Genomic DNA, 21,209 nt, shown 5'->3' on the forward strand with positions numbered 1-21,209 from the left:
GCAAATTCTCACTTCTGCCCTCCTGTGAGTTTTCCACAGAGGGTCCACCTAACTTTCTGGGAGCTTTCCTCCTCTTCATTTGACATCTGGTCAGTGTCCATGGGCCACTGGCCCATCTACCAATCGTCCCTTTCTCTTTTTACATGACCAGCCCACCTTTTTTCCGAGGCATTCAGTTCTTTGACAATTCTACTACCCCATAATTTCTGGTTTGTGATAGGTCAGCTAGAACTGGTCAGGCCTAGGGGGCTGTTGACCTTCAGGCTGCCTTCAGTGCTGGTTTCTAGAAGCCTCTGTATTCAGTGACTGGCGCCCAGCATCATCCCCAGAAGAAAGTTGAGATTATTCAAAAATAAGCCTTCATTCCTGGGGGAGAGACCTCAGAGAACTTTCAGTTTCCCCAAAACCATCCAGTCTCCTCTCCTTCCTCAGTTTCGGTTCTCAGCCCAGCACGCTGTCCATTTGTAGTTGCTGTCCAAGGTCTGTGGACAGTAGATCAATGACCTCTGTTAGCCGCCCATCCAGCTGCACATCATAGTCTAGACAGCAGACAGTCTCTGGGAGCTTAGCACAGCCCCGCATAAAGGAAGCATTCCATAAATGGTGGCTAACATCACTGTTGATTTTTTCCTTGTGTATCTAGTTAGGACACACTCTTGGTAGTATCTATGGATGTCAGTGAGGAAACTGCTCTGCAGAGTTTCAGGGCTTGGCCTAAGCAGCACCAGCCCACCAGGACCCTGGGAAATTGGGAGAGGAGATGGACAGGCAGGCCACACGGACAAGAGTATCCTGGGTATTTTTTTTTTTTTAAGCAATTGGGGTTAAGTAACTTGCCCAAGGTTACATGGCCAGTTTTTTTGTGTGTGGGTGTTAAGTATCTGAGGCCAGAACTGATCCTGGGTCCTCCCAACTCCAGGGCCAGCGCTCGTACTCACTGCGCCACCAGGCCGCGCCCCCCCCCCCCCGGAGTATTTTTTTTAAGGACTCCAATATGTAGCTTATAGTCACTTAGTAATATGCCAAGCACCATGCTAAGTGCTAGGCACAAGGAGAAAAGCAAAGACCCTACTCCCTAGCCTCCCTGCACTGTCTGCCCAGAAGCTTCCTGCAGGAGGAGAGATCAGAGTGCAGTCTTGAAGGAAAACCAGGAAGCGGAGAGGACAAAGGACAGAGGGAGGGATGTGTGAGGACCTCCACCTGGGCGGCACAGAAAGCCGTGGATAAGAACCCCACGGTGAGAAAACGTGACCAGCCCATCCCACTGGCTCCCAGATGTCCAAAACCTCAGACGTCACACTGACGTAATGAGGAATGTTCTGGCCTCTCTCTCCTCCCTCCCCAGGCCTGATTCCCAGGGTGAGACACAGGCACCTTACCCTGGCTTCCCTTCTGCCATGATGCCCTGCCCACTTCCACCCTGTTCACCTTTTTCATTAGTTCTGTGCCTGCCCCACCCACCAGGAGATCAGAAGATCCTTGAGATTGGGCCGTGTCACATCTGCCTTTGCACCCTAGGGGCACCCCGGCATCCTGCTCTGCCCGTAGTAAATAATTGGTGAACTTTTTATGGAGCTGGATTCTGACCGTATTTCTATAGTTATGATCCATGGCCCAGCTCTTCCCCAGAGTTCCAGAATCCTTCCCCACACTTGGTGGCAGCTTCCCAATCCCAGCCAAAAAGACTGAAGTCTTGAATACAAGGAATGTCAACATTATTCAGAGACACCAGGAAGGGAAGACTTAATTCAACCTTTACAGACATAAAGGTTTGAATTACCATGTTCAGGCTATCATGCTGTGTCCTAGAGAGATGAAAGCTCATACATCATCAGTCCTGTCCCCAAGAAGCTTTCAGTCTAAGAGAGAATCCATCCCAGGGAAGTCAGGCCAAGCCAAGTTTACTAGATAATACTCTAGGATAGGTGACTGCCCCCAGCAAGCTCTTGACTTGTTTCTTCTTAGGAACAGATGGTACATTCTCTTGGATTTCTCTCCTCTGCCCTCACAGTATTTCCATAGGGATTGTTTCCATCTCTTCACCCAAAGAGTCATGTCATATCACAGCCTTGAAAAGGTCAAGTTAGCTGAAGCTCACTTAAGTCACTATAAGATAGCACATGTCTAGATTACCCAAGAGTGACTTTTAATTGAGACACGGCTGTTTCTTTTCACCTCTCTGATAATAACTGTTTGTACAAAGTGGGCTAAAACTGAAACAAAGTAGTCCAAGATCAAGCCACAACTGAAGCAAATTCACCTATTTCCCTAGGAGCTTTATTGGGGAAAAAATGCTTTACTTTAAATATTAGCAGACAGTAGGCAATACTAGGATCTTTTTTTCTGAAATATAACAGATGAAGGCACAGAAAATCATATCTGTATTTCTAATATGTTGATTTCTAGAGTGTAGGAAGTTTTCGTTTCCAAAGACATTATAATCAGTGTATGGTTTACCCAACTTTTTCTCTTCATCGTATTTACCTGCTAAACCTCTCTAGCAGGCCTCCTTAAGCCTCTCCTAGAGCCAGCCAAAAACGTCTGACCACCAGTTTGGGCCATCTATAGTAAAACCTCAACACCTCTTAGGTGGGAATAAGTGCATGCTGGGAGTTGCTGTTAGGACCAAAGAAGGCAGTCTTGAGATGTGTTTCAGGTATGAGGGAGGAGCCTGAAGTCGACATGTGTCACACATACCTTTTTCTTCTTTTCTCTTTTGCCATGATTTATCACCTGAAATAATCCAGAAGTTCGGATAGCTGAGACATGAATAACCAAGGACACGACATACTTGTGACAATGGTGGGTATCTGAAATATTTCCAGTCCCATTGGTCTGTTCTGGGCCTCCTCACTTTTAACTTCAAAGGAAAATGGATCATCAGAGTTGTACTTTATACCCACTTATCCAGCCTACTTTCCTTCCGCTTTCCATCTTTTCTCATAGAAACCAAGATGCCTGGCCAACAGCAGGCAGCCAGCCACCATCGTTGGTGGCTGGGTAAGCCTTGTCTTCTGTTCAGCAGCTGTATGCAGACCTTCCCAGTTCTAATCCAACTGCACAATCCTCTCTTGTGCCTTTGATTTAAAATATCTTAGAATGAAACCACTTCCTGCCTTCTAAGTATCCCAGTTTCCTACGATGTTGTAGTGAGCCCCTGACTTCCCTACCCCACCCCCATCCCCAACCCCAAAACACTAAAACCAGATGTTGACAGCAGCAGTATCTTGGGCTTCAGAGGCCCCCCTGGACCCCCATCTCCCCTCAGTCTCTATGCCATGTCTGGCCTTGGCAGGTTTCTCTTTGTTTTTCCTTTTTTGGTATTTCAGTCCATAGATCAGGACAGGAGGTGATGGTGGAGTAGAGAACATGCTTGGGCAGGGGATAGGGAGCAAGCTTTTATTAAGTTCCTACTTGGTGGTAAGCGCTTTACAATCATTATCTCTCTAGTCCTCACCCCAGCCCTGGAGGGGGAGGTGCTACAGTGGAAATTAAGGCAGGTGGAAAGAAAGTGATTTGCCCAAGGTCACAAAGCTAGTCAGCATCTGAGACTGGATTTGAACTCAAGTCTTCCTGCCTCCGAGGCATGGGACCACTCCACTGCCTCACACACTGGTTTGGGAGTCAGAACTAGGCTCTTGCCCCTGGTGTGACAAGTCCCTTCATCCCCTGAGCCTTAGTTCCTCACCTGGAAAATCAGGGAGTTTGACTAGATGACCCCTAGGGTCTGTGATTCTAGATATGGGGTCATGGAGTAGGCAGAGGGCACTGGCTAGTGGGGAGGGCAGGGGACTCTGGATGGTGCCATGGATAAGGAACAGGATGGTCAGTGTGACTGAACCATAGAGTGCAGGAAGCAGGGGGAATGAATGAATGAACCGTGGAGGCAGGAAGGGGGGAATGAATGAGTGAATCATGGAGTCAGGAAGGGGAGGAATGAATGAATAAATCATGGAAGGCAGGAAAGAGGGGGAATGAATGAATGAATGCATGCACCAAGGAGGGGGAGGGGTATATAATGAGGCTGCAAAGAGCTTTAAAAACTAAGCTGAGGAGTCTGTATTTCATTCTAGAATCAGTACTAGGCAGCCATGGAGTTTCTTGAGTAGGAGAGTGACCTGCGCCCTTTGTGGTCTTGTGGAAGCTGGGTGGCAGTGGGAGAGTCTCAAGGCGGGGAGGCCAGTGAGGAGGCCACGAAGGCTGGAGCTGGTGGTAGGCTGTGCAAGGAGACATAGGGGAGAGCTTCCAGAGGTTCTGTGGAGGGAGAAGAAGCCAGATTTGGCTCCTGCAGGGTCGGATTGTGGCGGGGGATTCTCTGCCCCATCTTGATGTCCCTGACAGCAGGCAGCGCCGTTTTTGTTTTCTCCGGTTGTTTGGGAGTGTGCTGAAGCTGCCACCAGGCCTAGGCCATTGTCCCACCTGTTCTCAGATCTGGGCCCAGGTCTCTAGGTCTCTGCAGCCTGAGCGTCCGACACACTAAGTCCATGGGGAGCCAAGGTTTTTGTCCAAACCTCCAGAAGTACAAAGGAATCAGTCCTTTGGGGCAGGCCTGACTGGGAGCGCCAGCAGCCCGCTCCAGCAGGCTTTCCCCTGCCCTGCTTGGCCCTCAGTATCTCCACTTAACTGAGGATCATAGGAGTTCCTGTAGGAATCTCCCAGGAGACAGTTCTGTTTGCCTGTCTATGTGTCTGTCTCAGACTCAACGTGAGGATCTACAAGTGAATGAAAAAAGTAGGGAGACAGACAGGGAAGCCCAGAAGGCCCTGCCCCTGGGAGCCTATAGTCTGGGGAAGGCAGGGGTGGCCAGGGAGGAGAGTCACAGGCCTGGCCAGTGGGGCCGGGACCACAAAGTCTGTGCCCAGACTCTGGTGGCACAGACTTGTTGGGGGAGAAACGGGCTGTTCCCCCACTGCAGTCACTTTGCCAGAGGAGAAAAATGCCATCTCTTCAAGAACTAGCTCTGTCAGTGAATTTTAGGCCCGCTTTCCTTAGGCCACCTTCTCCAGGGGGGGCAGTGAGAGCCGGCCAGCCTCCTTGGCATGGGCATCTCTCTGGTGTCCCCTTGGGCCTCTGATGCCCAGTCTGAGGGCTCTTCCCACAGCATCAGCATCCATGGATCTGGACAGACCTCACACACCATCCGGTCTCATTGACTTTCTTTCTCCCTGAGACACAGGGAAGGGAGGTGACCTGCCCAGGGTGACACAGGGCCAGCGCTACCCATCCTGACAAGCCGCCTCCATGGCGCTCTCCCTTGGGCCCCGGTACATGACAGTGCAGTGATGTCAGATGATAGATGGGCAGGAGGGACTTTGGAGGCCCTCCAATCCAGTCACCTCATTTTACAAATAAGGAAACCGAGGCCAGAGGGAGGTTCTCATTTGTCCAAGGTTACCCAGGCAGTCAGTGCGTCCTGATCTCCTTGACTCCAAATGTAACATACTTCCCACTACACCCTCACTGCCTCTCACTGGGTACATCAGTGATAATCCTCAACCCACTCCCTAAATGTAGCCCTTCAGCTCCCTTGGTTCATGGGCCCTAAGCAGGAGGTCTAGAGAAGTGTAGGCACACCTCCCCCCCAAATCCCAATACTGCAAATAGGTGGATCATAGTATTTAATTGTAGGGGGAAATAAAGATTAATTGGTAGGAGGAAGGCAAAACTTAAGACCTCTCAGTAGGTAGCCATTAGCCCCAGAAAGCAATAGGAGAGACGGACTACTTAAGGCTCCAACCATGAGACCTGTGAGAGGAGCCCCCACCCCACCCCAAGTCCTGTCCTTGCCCAGTGAGCTCTGACAGCAGGAGGCATGGTGCCCTGGTCTCCCCCCAGCTCCTCAGGATTGCTCACAAATCTTCCTGGCCTTACAGCAGACACAGCCCACGCAGTGTCTTTAGCAAGGCACGAACAAGCCTCAAAGGCTTTGTGGTCAAATCAAGACAGAACTTTGAAAATCTTCCTTCTGTGCCCAGGTGCCGCCCACCAGAACTTCTCTGGCACCTTTCTCTCGATTTTCACTCTGTTCCAGTTAGTGATCAGCCCTCCCTTAGTGTGCCTGCAGGGAGAAGGGAGGTGGGAGGCCTCACTGCAGAAGGAAAAAGGGAAGTCTCAGCAGGCTCCCTTTAAACAAGGACTCTGGTGTAAGAAATCATCGTCAGTCACATCCTTGAGATAGGCTCCCGAAGTTATGTCTGTAGGGTCCATTAGCTTATATAACAAAATAATGTGCATCTTGTAAGACAAAATAGAAATCTGTAAGTAGGGAGGGAAAGACATTTCTCTTCTCCTTCAAGAACATTGGCATCTGAGAAGGGAAGGCGTGATTCCCCAGGTAGAAGCATTTGGAAATTTCCACTCATTTAGCCAGAGATGATTAAAAAAGAACTCTGTTTTTTAATGCATGACTGTGTTTAATTTTTGAGCAGATTGGTTTTCTCAATTATGTTTTTCTTAAGATGGCATCAACTATTCTCATTCACTGAGCACATATCAATTGACGAAGGAACTGAATCATAGTCATAAAGAGACAGCCCAATTATGCTCAGGAGGCAATGGGGGAAAATTGAACTGAGATTAAAAACTGGCTTTTGATGGCTCTGAGGAGAGATCGATGTAAGATGGCTGGAATCACACTGTGAAGATGGGTTATCTGTCCATGAGCATGTCTGTGCTTTTACACATAGCCTGTGTGTCTTCCTTTAGGGAAATTAACTTGAGATCATTCATGTAGCTTTAGCCAAATGCTGGACAAAGCCTCTGGTTTGTACCAATACATTAGTGAAATTAGCTGAGACATGTCTTGTTTCCTGGAACAAGGGAATGGGCGTTTTCCCAGATGGCTCCAGCTGAATTGTTTACAGGAAATCTATGGTTTGGGTTCACCTTGTGCCTCTTTCAGTCTTTATTGGAGAATTATCCCAATAATTTTTATGGGATTTTATGCTTTAAAATCCTTTGGAAGGATCATTTTCTCTTCATTGGGGAGCTCCTAGAAATGAGCACATCCTATGAATTCAGATGATAAAGACAGAGTGTTTTGTAATCTCTCTTTATAACCAGATCTAATGCCCTTTTCTCCAACTTACCATGGATGGTGACGGGGTTGGAGTCAGGAAGGCCTGGCTTCCTGTCTTGCCTCAGAGACTAGCTGTGTGATCCTGGACACTCCAGCCTCAGTTTTCTTATCTGTAAAATGGCAGGGTCCCTCCCAGCTCTGCCCCCTCATTTTCATCCTTCTTGACCTCTCTGTAATACCAGGCACTGTTGACTTTTGGGGAGGGGGGTCAGCAGCATCCTTCCAGTCCCCCAGGTCCCTCATCCCCCTCATCCTCAACCTGTCCTACCTCTGTAATATCTCTTGAATTCGCCCTCTTCTCTGCACTAATTCAGACAGTTGTCACCTCTTGCCTGAAAAATTTCAGAAGTCTCCTTAAATGGTGTCCCTACCTCCAGTGTGCGCCCTCTCCAGCCCTCTACTTACCTGCCAAAGGGATCTTCCTAATGCACAGGTAATGTGAACTGCCTAACACAGAGAAACTTGGCAGAAAAACAGCAATAATAGTTTATCTAGCATTTTAAGGTTTGCAAAGCTCTTTATGCCATTTATCTTCCGAATGCACTATAACCTCCTGCTCAGTAAACCCCAGGGACTCCCTGTGACCTCCAGAATCCAGGAGGAGCCCATCTTTGCAGCATCTAAAGGCCTCGACAACGTGACTTTAGACTCTTTTTCCATTTCTCATACATGACTCCTCTTTATACAGTCTTTAGTCCAGACAACTGCTTTGTAGGAGACCCTAAGCCTTGAGATCTTTCATTTCCTTCCAAATTAAATGTCACCTGTTATCTCAGCCCACCTGCTATTGCCTCCTCCCTCCCCCCCGCAAAAAAATATTAACGTTTCTTTATTTATGTGCATGTTGTCTCCCTCAACAGAATATAAGCTCGTTGAGGTCAAATAGACACTTTTCAGAGCTAGTGGTAAGTGCAGGCCAGGGGATGGCCAATGGAAACTACAGCAGGGAGCTTGCCCACATCTGGTAAAAAGGGAAAGATGTAGTGAAATTCACCCAAGAACTGAGCAAGATTCCCCGAGTCCCGTCAGCAGATATTGAACCAGGAAGGTAACGTGACCACAGGGCACTGGGAAGTAGGATTGTGATGAAAAAAAGAAAGGAGCAGAAGGTTTGTGTGTTAATCAGAGCCCCTGCCTGTGTGTCTGTCTGTCTGCGTGCAAAGCCACATGCACACATATTTTTATATCATGGGCATTTCCTTTGAGCATTCCGGACACTGGATTACTTTGGTGTCTTTTTTCCCATAAGGAATGAGGAGCAGCAATAGCCAGAAACGCCCGTGTGATCACTGTTAACTGCCTAAACACAGAAACTTGACAGAAAAACAGCAATAGAGTTTATGTAGCATTTTAAGGTTTGCAAAACTCTTTATGTCATCTATCTCATCGGATACAATAATCCTCTGAGGTTGTGCTGTTGTTATTCCATTTTGTAGATGAGGAAACTGAATAAACTGTGATTTAAATCCTCAGGTGTCTTCAAAGTAACAGTAATGTTGCCCAATTATAGAATTATAATTATGGGAAAATAACTGGCATTAATTTCTCTACATTTTTATATTATTATTATATCAGTCATTTAGTCCATATTAATGTGGACTGATCAATGTCCCTGTGTGTATGAGTGAGCGTAAAAATGTGTTGGGCTTTCTTCTTTGTTATCAGTAGTGTCGGTCCCAATAACTCTATGGCCAGTAGCCAGTAGATCTTGCCCAACATACATTGGCCAGTAAGTGGCCTCCATGCAGGTTATAGGACTCTGAGAATAGAGCCAGAAGGGACAGTCTCAGAGGCCACCTAGGCCAATCCCCTGAGGCCCCACAGGGAGCCAGCAATGAAGATGAGATTGGAACTCAGCTTCTGTGACTCTGAGTTTATCACATTTATTCCAAAAGTGATGGAAAATTTTAACTGATTTTTCTTTCATGTAAAATGGAAAACTTTTTGAAAATTTCCCTTGACGGCCCAGGCTAGTATGAACAATGACATTCTTCCTTGTGTGGTTTTGCCCAGCTCAGTGAGCCTGTGTACTAGTGTATGTAAGAATGGGGAGAGGAAATAATAAGAAAGAAGGAATTTACAGAGTGAACTCTGGCAGGGTGAACACACTCTGTGTGTGCTTTGGAAAAGTTCCAGTGCCCTTTGGCCCAGCCCGGCTCATATCTTTGGATTGGGCCTCTTGACTTGGCCCGGCTCCAGACCTCAAGCCCCATACTCTTACCCTGTAGGAGCTTCCCAGAATCCCCCTTGCTCTGCTCCAGAGGCCTGGGATATGACACTTTGTACGGTCAAAGGGAGATAGTAAGTAACATGCAGTTCAGTGTCTGATAACCTACATCCTCCAAAAGTGTTAGAATAATAAGTGAATAATAATAATTAGCATTTCTGTCATGCCTTTAAGGCTTGCACAGCACTTTACACATATAATCTCATTTTAACCTGGAGATGGGGGCTTTTCTTATCCCTGTCTTATAGTGGAGGAGTCTGAGGCAGGGGTGAAGTGTTTGAGGCTGTATCAGCACCTTGGTCTCCCAGGCCTGGCGCTCTCTGCCCACCACAGCACCTGGCTGCTTCCAAAAGAATGACCTCCTCACCGCAGGATCCAGCATTGGAACTAAAAGGACTCGAAGGCCCACTGGTCCAGGCCTCTCACTCTACAGATGAGGAAACTGAGACTCAGGGAGATTGTAACCTAGCAGAGCCCAGGCTCTGAGTAACAGAGCTGGGACACGAGTCCAAGGCCAGGGCTTCTGCCCTTTGCTCCCACCCTCCCCAAAAGGGGAAAAGAGTATCTCTGTCTTCTCTGGCCCTGTTCACCACCGAGGCTTCTTTCCTAGCTAGTCACTAGGCCAGTCCGTTTCTTTGCTGCCCTCCTGTGAGTTCATGCAAAGTTGTAAGAATTTGGAAGTCGGCTGGCTGTGATTCAGTGCCCCCAGGCCTGGCTCATGCTCTGCCCCGTGATTTATAACAGCAGTGATAAACCTTAACCGGCACAAGCCAGCATCCCAAGAGCATCTAAGGCAAGCTTTCATATTTTCCCCGCCTGCAGCCTGGGTCTCAGCTTCCAAATGTCAAGAAGCCTGCCCCAGAATTGATTCCACCGAGATGACACAGAATATAGGCCTTCCTTGATTAGATCCTGACACGTCCATCCCTCCTGGTAGACCCAAGGCACCTGCCAGGCTTGGCTGGAGGAAGAGACTAATTGGTTCAAGGACTGCTCCAAAATGGCTGCTGGCCCTCAACAACAGAAGAGGACGGGAGTGGGAGGCTGGAGCCCCCTCCCCCTGCCTCTGCCATCTCCCCAGGTCCCACATGGCCCTGCTGTGGTTCTCCTCAGCCCGAATCCAGCTGAGGCCTGGGGAGCTGTTTGAGGAGCTGCGGCAGCCTGGCGGTCGGGGGCCATCTGGCACTCCCCTCCCAAGTCAGCCTGCTCTCGGCAGAGGGCGAGCGTGGCTCTTTCTTGTGCAGTCCAGAGAGTGGCACCTTCCCTGCTGCTTCTGAAAGACAGGATGGATTCCTGCTCCTTTGTTTCTGCACTTGTGTCTCTCAGCAATTCGAGGGGAGTTCAGAGCCCTGCCTGAGGAGCGGGATCCAGTAAGGGCTTTCATGGGCTTTGAAGAGTGTTCAGTTATGTCCCTCCTGATGCTGCTCTTTCAGACCTTTCTCAGTTCTCTCCTCCCCAGATGTCCATCCACTGCCTCCTGTGTGTGGCAGCCGGTGATGGAGCTGCAGGAGAGACCGGCAGGGTGGAGGCAGAGGGCAGCCACCGGCTTCAAATCCCCCCACACTCATTGGCCCTGGGAGCTGGGGCAGGTCTCTGGTTCTCTGAGCTTAGGTTTCTTCATCTAGAAAATGGAGCTAATAGCCATAGTGGTGACAGTTACATTTAGAGACAAAATGCTTCTGCCAATATGATCTCCTTTGATCTTCCCAATAACCTTAGGAGATAGGTATCATTGTCATTATTAATTAATCCCCATTTTACAGATGAGAAAACTAAGACCCAGAGAGGTCCAGCTGGTGGATTTGAACTCTGGTCTTCCTGATTTCAGATCCAGGATGTCCCTCTCCACTGCAAATCCGGGGTGGGGCAGGGGGGGTGCATTATTGTCCTCAGTTTACCTAGGAGGAAATCAAGCCCTAGAGGGGGGATTCAGTGACTTGCCCAGGGTCCTATGGCTAGTAATTGTCAGAGGCAGACTCAAACTCATGTCTTACTGACTCCCAGTGCTATACTCTCTCCAGCTGGCTGCTTACAGGTACAGGGCATCAAAAGACTGAAATGAAATGAAATCTCTGCAGCATTCTGCTAACTTTAAAGCACTTTACAAGCCATCCCCAAAGATTTAGTCAGACTTCTAAGCCTTTGGGGACAACCTGTGGAAGTGAATTGTCATTTTATTATTACTCTAGGGCAGGGGTTCTCAACCCAGGGTCCATGAATTCTTTTTTTTAAAAACATCTTAGTGACTATTTCAGTGTGACCGGCTTCCTTTGTCATCCTCTGGCTCATTCTGAGAAGGGGTTCACAGGTAGGGGCCAGTCTGCCCAAGGGCTGGGGCACGAAATGGGCAAAGAGCCCAAGCTCTAGAAGGAAGGAGGCACGTACCCCTGAGCGGCAGAAGGGGGGGAGGTGATCAGCCTGTTTCCTTTCCAGGCCTCTTCTAGGCACAGGTTGCCCAGGGGTCACCACGGTTGCAAGTTGGGTCTGCTTTGACTCCCCCATTGTCGTTTTTGCTTGAAAGACTAGAAGGACTGTTTCAAAGGGGGAAAAGGACACAAAACATTGGAGAGGAAGAGAAATGTCAGCCTCTGTCAGGGGTGGGCTGTTATGAAGATTGGGCCTAGAACAGGACGTAGGAAACAACCTTTGAAGCCACGGGATGGGGATGGAACTGGGGGCCTGAAGAAGAAGTGGCTCCTCTGCTTCAGGAAATGCATCCAGGAGCTGTCAGAAGTGAAGGAGCGGGGCGGGGGCGGGGAGTGACAGGCAGATAGGAGCCACAGGAGGCAGGGGAGCGTGCCGATTTCTGGGAACAGACAGATCTGTAAAGTCAGAGCCTCCAGAGACTTATCAAACCCAACAGGCTGCCGGCTTCTCAGGATGCATGTGGGGAAAATGATACAGCCAGAAAGAACGAGGCAGGCGTGGTGCACTGAGGAAGCTGGCTGAGAAAATCCAACCTTGAGGGGCAAGGGGATGCTTTCTTGTCTCATGGCCCTTTAAGGCAGAGACATAAAGACAGGCAGGCTCCGGGAAGGGACCAGCAGGTTAAGAAGATGGTGTCTGCAAACTGAGCTCATGGGCCACAGTCTAGGATATGAAATGATGGGCCTTTGTGAGGAATAAGGTACAATTGCCAATGGCCGGTAGAAATAGAGTTTCTGGGAACAGCGGCAGAAAACTGCCTACATAGATTGGTCAAGCCACTTACACCAAGAGCAGAGGGCCAGGGGCTCCCTGGGGGCTCCCCGGGTTCAGAATTCCAGGGAGAAGTCTGAAATAAAACCTGCATCCTCACGCAAAGGAATCAAGTCTGGATGGTCAGCAAGGTGAGGGAAAGCAAGCTCTCCTCAGTTTGAAAATGCAGCTTCCTAGGTTCCCCCAGAGATGCGGCAGGGCACACTCAGACCTGAAATGGGACCCAGGAAGGGTCCGCCTCACTCAGGGGTTGGCAGCAAAGAACACGTATGCCTCCATCTCCTGCACGTTCTCAGGACCCAGCACACTGCCTGGCTTATGGTCAGCACCTGATGCTTGGCTGACCGGGTTACTGGCTGATTAGCTCTGTACCCACCTCCCTGAGATGAGAGAGTGACTATCAGTAAAGGGAAACAGAAGTGATAGTGTGAGGGTCAGCCGTGGAGCGCTCAGGCCTAAGTCAGGACATAGCTGCCAAGCTGGGGGAGCATCAGAAGCCTGGGTGGGATTCTGCTGTTGTAACTGTGGGGTGCTTGCCTGGCAGATAAAAGCAGAGCCAGGGATAGGCAGGCAGAGACATGGGGCCCAATCCTCTGGACCCAGCTCTTATAACAAGGAGGACCAAGGTGTGGAAGCCAAGCTGGTGGGAGCCTTGGCGGGCAGGGCCGCTGTGCCAAGGGCCAGTGTTGGGCAGGCTGAGGAAGAACCCTCAAGGTAGAGACGGGTCGTGAGTTCTGGAAGAACAGTTTTCAGAGTTTAGAAGATGGATGGCCTAAAACGCTGTAGGGAAAGTTGGCCCAGAGAGGGGGCGTGCTCCAGAATGAAAGAGGAGGCAGGGGGCTACGGTCAGGCGGAAGCTGAGGACGGAAGCTCAGTGACTCCCTTGGGTTACGAAGTCCTGGTGTCACAGGAAGGAAGGCCTCCAGTGCGTGATGCGCTCGTGGGAGGGGTGGCAGGGCCCCCGCAGCATGAGCCGGCATGACTAGCTCTCAGTTTGCATTGCGGAGGGCACACATGCCTCACCAGCTCATTGGGGTGTTTGTATGTGAAAGGGAAGGACTGGCAGATTCATCCCAAAACAGGGTGAATGAGGAGTCACGTGCCTCTCTCAGAGGCACTGGAGGAGCTGCAGAGCTCGGATCAGTCAGGGTGCGGTGCCTAAGAAGGAAGACAGTGTCAGCTATGGCTGAATGAGAGGCGATGGAGAGATGGAGGACCTGACGCTTCCGTAGCGTTTACAGAGGTTTACAGAGTGCCTTACACAGACCTTGGCTCACTTGGTCCACACACGGACTGGACCAAGGCGGTAACACTTTCCATCTGTTTCACCCCGTAGGAGAATCTAGAAAAGTTCTGCTGCACAAACGTGCCATGATTACAGACAAGCAAATGCCCTGATTTTCCGAAAGAGTCTAGCCAAAAAGCTTGCCTTCGATTCCCAGCAAATTATTAGCATTCATCATGAAAGGAATCACCTGTGAGAATTGGTAAAGGGAAAATGTAATCACTAAGCACCAGTCTGAGTTCCCAGGAAGCTTTGGCCCTGAGAGATTAAACTCAAATTTAACCCAGGGAGGTTAATGACAGGCAAGAAAAGGCCCGTGTGTAGGGAAAATATATTCATGCCCTTGTTAAAATAAAGTGTGCTCAGTGATAAGAAAGGAAAAAAGAAAGAACCCCCCAGAATACACATATGTATGTGTGTCTGTACACACACACACACACACACACACACACACGCTGGCACACAGATTCTCTAGGTCATCTTGCTGCATGTCATAATTGGGCCAGTAGTCATTATTCATCCACTTGGTTCTTCCTGGGTGGATGGCCTCTCTTATGAATTTGTCATTTTATTAAGTGAGAAAGGAAGTGAATAAACGACCCTTGGCCCTACCTCTGAAGAGCACAGGCTTCAGCACCACATTGAAGGAACCAGGCTCCAAGGAGAGCACTACAATGTCTGTTAATTGTCTACTTTCCTACCAAGCAGATGCCAGAATTCCAGAAAAGCACCATTCACATCAAGAACCCAGACAAAGTGGAAGAGATCCTCTGTGGCCTGATTAAAGGAGGAGCCGCCAAACTCCAGGTGAGCCATGGGGGCCATGATCATCTTGAGTTTAATCACCCTTGTGATTGGAATGTTGAGTAAGAAACGCATCTGAACAACCACTTCTTCGCCCTGACAATCCCAAAGACAGATCTGCAGTTGGTCCAAAGTTCACTGGTGTCCCTCAGTGGGAAACAAAAGCAAAATATCGACGGACGTGAAATTCACTTTGTCTTTGCTCTCAAAGGTGTAAAATTAACTGGTTGCCAAGACTGTCATTAAGCTCTTCCTTTCCTGGGCTCATAAAAAGACACATCCCAAGGTTTTTGAGTCACTTTTTCCATCTTTGAATGAAAACGCATCTTGGTGGTTTTCATCATAACAGAGACAGCCCCTTGTAATGGGGACAAATAGAAAACAAACACAGTCCTGACCTTCTTGGCATCCTCATTTTTCTTCAAACGTATGTATGACCGAGTGATTTTGACCAAATGTCTGAAGTATCATTAAAACTGTTGTCATCAGCGTCATGGTTTTCTGCCTTTTCCCACTAATATATTTAGAAAGAATTTCTTACTTTCCAAAGGCAAAGATCTGACCACAAAAAAAAAAAAACCCAGTTCAGATAAGTTTTCATTACCAGACCAAGTACTTAAGGGGCTCAGGTTAGCAACAGGGTTCTATATATTCTTGTGGATGAAATTAGGGACTGAGCCTGCCCTGGACCCCAAGTCACATCCTGTATCCTGTCCCCCCAGTCACAGCCCCACCTCTATTCTCCTTAGGCCAAGATTAACAAATGTCTAAGCCCTCCGTGAAGATGGTCAATGGTCTTCTCTATTCTCAGGGAAGGAGCTCTAGGAATGTCTGGAGGGAGGAAGCAAAGGAGGATGCAGGACAGAAAAGAAACCAGTGTGTTTTGTGTCTAATATTTTTATTAGATAATGCTTTTTCTTCTCTTACAGATAATTACAGACTTTGACATGACATTAAGCAGATTTTCCTACAATGGAAAAAGATGCCCAACATGTCATAGTAAGTTTGGGGTACATATGTTCAAAAAACTAGATACTCGAGCGAGGTAAAAATTTATTTCAGTACAGTTAGTAAACCATGGCATGTGTGTGTGTATAAATGTGATTTTTTTTCCCTTTTTTTGAAATATTTTGATAATAACAAGAGATAGTAACTGTTCCTTCATTATTTTAGTGGCCATTTGCATGTACAATTAGGCCAAAAAGGGGCATCTATAGGTGACTTTTGCCTCTGTGTTTTCCAGAAACAAAACACACAAGTACATTGAATGTTCATTTATCCTTTTTCACTGAAAGTGCTGGGGTGGGGGGCTGGTCGTTAGGGAATAGGAAGAATGTGATGGAATGAAGAAAGATGGATTGTAAGGTCGCTAAAGGCCATTGAGCTCAATAATGGAAATAATTAGTTACCAATGTATGTAGCTCCAATGCTGAATGGAAACTTCTATTGTAATGGTACCCAACGGGGTAATGGGCCAAAGCAGAAGATCTCTTTGAGCATTTCAGTTTTGTCAAAGAGATCATCTGACCCAAAGTCAGGAGAATTAGCAATCCACAGAGTGCTCATTGGGTTTTCTCCTTCTAGATGTCATTGACAACTGTAAATTGGTTACAGATGAATGTCGAAAGAAGGTAAGTGGTGCCCATAACAATTGTTAGACCAAATTATTTTTCTTTCTGTAGGTACTTTTCTGTAATTTGTATTTCTAATACATTTAGAATATATTTATATTTTGTATCTAATATATTTTAGAATATATTTGTATTTCTAATATGTTTAGCTTGTTTTTTTGTTCTTAGCACATTTTACCATAACAAATCCATTACCAAGAGCTTATTGATCATGAGGGCAAATTTTAAGAAAAATGGAAAAACACAACTGTACATCTGTGCCTAAGTATCCTGCAAAATAAAAAAAACACATTTGGAGCTTAGGTGACTTTGGGGTTCTTCATCTTTTTGGGGTGTCCTGAGTCCCTTTGGCACTTGGTAAAGCCCATCGGCACCTTCTCCAAAACCAGCTTTTGAAGGCATAAAACCATACAGAGAATTACAAAGAAAACGAATTGTATTGAAATAAAGTTACCAATTAAAAAAAAAAAAGTTAATAGACCACCAGGTAAGAACTCTTGTCTTACAGTATTTAAAAAACTTCCAGGTCTCTACTTTACTCTCAGTATTGGCAGTGGATGTAGACCTCAATCTAAGCCAGATTTTTAAATGAAATTCTGAGTTTTTAATTATGTAACTTGATTTAAAAATGAGCTGCTAAAGTAAGAATCTTCACGTGAAGGAAGAAAGCCAGCTTTGGAGTAGAGCATGTTGAAATATTGATCAGCTCAGGTCTTCACCTTGGCATAGTGCTTGGCACATAGAACTTATTAACTGTTGACTGACTAACCGACTAACCCGCAGGCAGATCCCTTCATTTGGTGGGTTTGCTGGGAAGTGGTGTTCTTCTCTGTGCTTATGGGATAATCTGATTTTCCTCACATGTTTTAAAGTACCTTTCTATGATTGCCTCATATATATTGCTTTCTTTAGTATAAACTAATAACAAAGCAGATAAAACTCTAGGTCCCTTTTCACAATTCCCTAATTGATTCACTTCCAGTTATTGCAACTAAAGGAAAAATACTATGCCATTGAAGTCGACCCAGTGCTTACCATAGAAGAGAAGTACCCTTACATGGTGGAATGGTGAGTGGATGTCCTGGGGGTTATGGGTACAGATAGGGCGTGGGGAGGAGCCAGAGGTCAGGAGGACAAACCAAGAATCTTTCCCCCACTTAAAAAAAATAATAGTCATACAGGCTAAGTTCCCGGAGGGACAAAGACTCTTGGTCTAGAACTTTCTGTGGTTTAATCTCCAACTGCAGAGAAGGTGCCGCCCCTCCACCAATGAAATCCCTGTTCCCCATGCCTAATTTCCAATCTCTCTTAGTGTCCCATGCAGATAAGTGCAGAATAAATAATTTGTCAAGTCAAAAGTCTTTCTTAATTAAGCCCCTGCTCTGTGCCAGGCTCTGGGCGAAGCGCTAGGGATATGAATAGAGGCTAGAGTTAGCTCCTGCACTCAAGGATATCACAGTCAAATAGGGAGAAAAAGGGCAAACAGGTATGTTTAAACAAGATATAGATACAGGAGAAATTGGAGGTCATCTCACCAAGAAGGCACTGGCCTGTTGACAGCAAAACAAACCTACTACAGTTTAATGGGATATGTAAAAGGCCTTTTTTTTTTTTTTTTACTACTTACCAACTCTATTAAACAGTAGTCACGGCATTACATAAGACTCTCCAGTAACAGCAATGATGGTTATTGTTATGATAACCATATGTTGTAATAGCCAGCATTCATACGATGCTTCATACAAATAATATTTGTGACAACCCAGGGAGGTAGGTGCTGTTATTGTGCCCATTTTACCAGTGAGGAAACCGAGGCAGACAGTGATTAAGGTCACCTAGCTAGTGAATGTCAGAGGCTGGATTTGAATTCAGGTCTTCCTGCCTCCAGGCCAGCATTCTCTCCACTGTGCCCCCAGGTGCCTCAGAAGAAAGAACACCAGCCCTGGATTCTGATGGACCATGTCCATCTCCTCCCCCGAAGTCTGATGGCCTTAGTTTTCGGCAGGCCAGATCATGTGATTTTTAAGGTCCCTCCACCTCCAGAACTGCAATGATTTTCTGAGACCCTCCTCCAACTTTTCTTTATATTTTTAGAAAACAGAAAGGCAGAAAGAGCCCCAAGTCTTCAATTTAATGCTCAACTTCAGAAAACTCAAAGATAAGTTGTTAGCCTAGGCATCTGAGCCAAAAGAGCAGAGCCCTGGCCTCCTGGCTAGTGAGGACGAAAAACATCCATACAACTGAGTAGAAACTGCCAGGAGGAAGGAGGCTGGTTCTCCTGATTCTAGAGCTCATTAATGGGGAGCAGTGACATGCCCCATGTGGGCCTGAGCAGGTCAGGGAAGGCCTCCTGGAGATCATCATAGTCAAAGCCAGGGTTTGCTTGTCAGAGGTAAGGGTAAGACTGCAGAGTCCAGAGATTCCTAGAGAGTGAGAGGTAGGGCTCAGAGCTAAAGGAAGAGCAGGCTTGATGTTCTGCCCTTTTACCTTGAACCCCAGGTACACAAAATCACATACATTGTTGGTGGAGCAGGCGCTACAAAAAAACAAACTTCAAGAAGTCGTGGAAGAATCCGATGTGATGCTCAAGTAAGTTCAGCCGTCTGGGAGGGTGGTTATCTGGAAGGAGGGACAGTAGATAGGTGAACAACCAGCCTCCCAAGCAGGAGACCCTCCTTCAAGTCTGCCCTCCAAGATATCCTGGCTGTGAGAGCCTGGCAGGTCACTTCAGCCCCAGTACACATAGAGTTCCAAGTATTTGTCTGTGTCGTCTGCAGCTAAAGCTGATTCTCCAGGATCCTCTGAGTGTACCATTGTATCATCTGCAAAGAGGGACAGTTTTGTTGGCAGTGATGGTGATGATGGATATCTTTATTTCACCTTGGATCTTGTTAGGAAACCGTCAAGTTGATCCCCGTTACAAATAATGCTTGCACTTGGTTTTCGATAAATGCTGCTTATTTTAAGAAAAGCCCCATTTATTGCTATGCTTTCTAGAATTTTTAATAGGACTGGGTATTGTATTTCATTAAAAGTTTTTTCTGCATCTTTTAATATAATCATGATTTTTGTTGTTTTTGCTATTGATATGGTCAGTTCTGATTATAGTTTTTTCTAATATTAAGCCAGCCTTGTATTCATGGCATAAATCCCACCTGGTCATAATGTGTGATCTTTGTGATATATTGCTATTATCTCCTCACTAGTGCTTTATTTAAAAGTTTTGTATCAACATTTGTTAGGGAAATTGGTATATCGTTTTCTTCCTCTGTTTCTGCTCTCCCTGGTTTGGGTATCACAATCATATTTGTGTCATAGATGGAATTTGTTAGGGCACTTTCTTTATCTATTTTTTTCTTTTTTTATTAAAAAAATATCTTTAGCATTCTTTTCTTTTTAAATTTTGAGTTCTAAATTCCTTCCCTCACACTTCCTTCTCCACCCCCTGAGAGAACAAGCAATATAATATCAATTACACATGTGAAATCATGCAAAACACATTTCCATATTAGACATTTTGTGAAAAAAGGAAAAAGTGAGAAAATTATACTCCAGTTCAAGCTCAGAGTCCATCAGTTCTCTCTCTGGAGGTGGATTGCATTTTCATCATAACTCATTTGGGATTGTTTTAGATTATCGTATTGATCAAAGCAGCCACGTCTTCACATCATTGCTGCTTCCATGCACAATGATCTCCTGGTTCTTCTCACTTCACTTTGCATCAGTTCATGTAGATCTAACCAGGTTTTTCTGAAACCACCTCCCATGTCATTTCTTGTATCACATCCAGTCCCATCCATCAAAAGTTGTTCAGCCATTCCCCAATTGATGGCCATCCCCTCCATTTCCAGTTCTTTGCCACCAGAGAAAGAACTGCTTTAAGTATTTTCTGTACATGTGGGTCCTTTTCCTTTTTCTTTGATCTCCTTGGGATACAGACCTAGTATTGGTATTGCTAGATTAAAGAGTATGCCCAGTTTTATAGCCCTTTGGGCCTAGTTCCATATTCTCTCCAAAATGCTTGGACCAGTTCACTGCTCTACCAACAGTTCATTATCAGACATATTTTCCCTCATCCCCTCTGGCATTTGTCATTTCTGATAGGCAAAAAATGGTACCCCAGAGTTGTTTTAATTTGCATTTTCTCTATCAGTTGTGATTTAGAGCATTTTTTATGACTATAGATAGCTTTGATTTCTTCTTCTGAAAGCTGCCTGTTCATACCATCTGATTATTTATCAGTTGAGGAATGGCTCCTATTTTTATAAATTTGATTCAGTTCCCTATATATTTCTCATACATGTAAATATATGCCTTTGTCAGGGAAACCTGCTGTGAACATTTTTGAAGTTACTTCATTGTTTGTTGTACTTTTTAGCAAAACACAATTTTCCTGATTATTTCTTTTAAGTCTGTTTTTATTTTTTGCTCTGTCTGGGATCATGATTCCTGCCCTGCCTTTTTTACTTCGTCTAAAGCACATTAGATTCTGCTCCAGCCCTTTATTTTTACTCTTATGTATTTCTTTCTGTTTCATGTGTGTCTCTTGTAAACAACATTGTTGGATTCTGGCTCCTAATCCATTCAGTTCTCCACTTCCCTTTTCTGGGTGAGCTCATCCCATTCACAATCACAGTTTAGGATTACTGTGCATTTCCCTCCATCCCATTTTCTTCTGTTTCTTCTCTCTCTGTTTTTATCCTTTCCCTTCTCAGAAGTCCATTTTGCTTCTGACCACTGCCTCCCTTAATCCGCCTTCCATTTTATCATCCCTTCCCCTTTCTCTTACCCCCTCCCTTCCTATTTCCCCATTGGGTAAGTTACATTTCATTACACAGCTGAGTGTATAAGTCGCCTTCCCTCTCTGAAACAATCCCAATGAGAGTGAGGTTCAGGCATTGCCTGCCTCCCCACCCATTTTCCCCTCCTCTCTGAAAGCTCTTCGTTACACGCCTGTTTTATATGAGATCATTTCCCCCATTCTTT

The 21,209-nt window shown here is 46.3% G+C and overlaps 1 protein-coding gene across 9 annotated transcripts in view; it reads left to right on the forward strand.

Moving 5' to 3' along the window:
• NT5C3A (5'-nucleotidase, cytosolic IIIA) overlaps nucleotides 1-21,209 on the forward strand; it is a 79,408-nt gene that overhangs the window by 46,509 nt on the left and 11,690 nt on the right. For 3 of the 9 annotated variants that reach the window (XM_069084291.1, XM_069084292.1, XM_069084290.1), the window contains exons 2-7: nucleotides 2,748-2,802; nucleotides 14,497-14,595; nucleotides 15,522-15,591; nucleotides 16,177-16,223; nucleotides 17,206-17,291; nucleotides 18,723-18,812. In XM_069084291.1, coding sequence (XP_068940392.1) covers nucleotides 2,767-2,802; nucleotides 14,497-14,595; nucleotides 15,522-15,591; nucleotides 16,177-16,223; nucleotides 17,206-17,291; nucleotides 18,723-18,812 — 428 coding nt within the window. In that variant the 5' untranslated portion in view covers nucleotides 2,748-2,766. Of the gene's footprint in view, nucleotides 1-2,747; nucleotides 2,803-14,493; nucleotides 14,596-15,521; nucleotides 15,592-16,176; nucleotides 16,224-17,205; nucleotides 17,292-18,722; nucleotides 18,813-21,209 lie in introns of all 9 variants that reach the window. The other 6 variants (XM_069084289.1, XM_069084288.1, XM_069084286.1 and 3 more) reach the window with 3 other exon arrangements.

Source organism: Petaurus breviceps, unplaced genomic scaffold (genome assembly GCF_028583685.1).
Source record: "Petaurus breviceps papuanus isolate PSGF00001 unplaced genomic scaffold, PetGlider_PUasm1.0 174, whole genome shotgun sequence".
Lineage (NCBI taxonomy): Eukaryota > Metazoa > Chordata > Mammalia > Diprotodontia > Petauridae > Petaurus > Petaurus breviceps.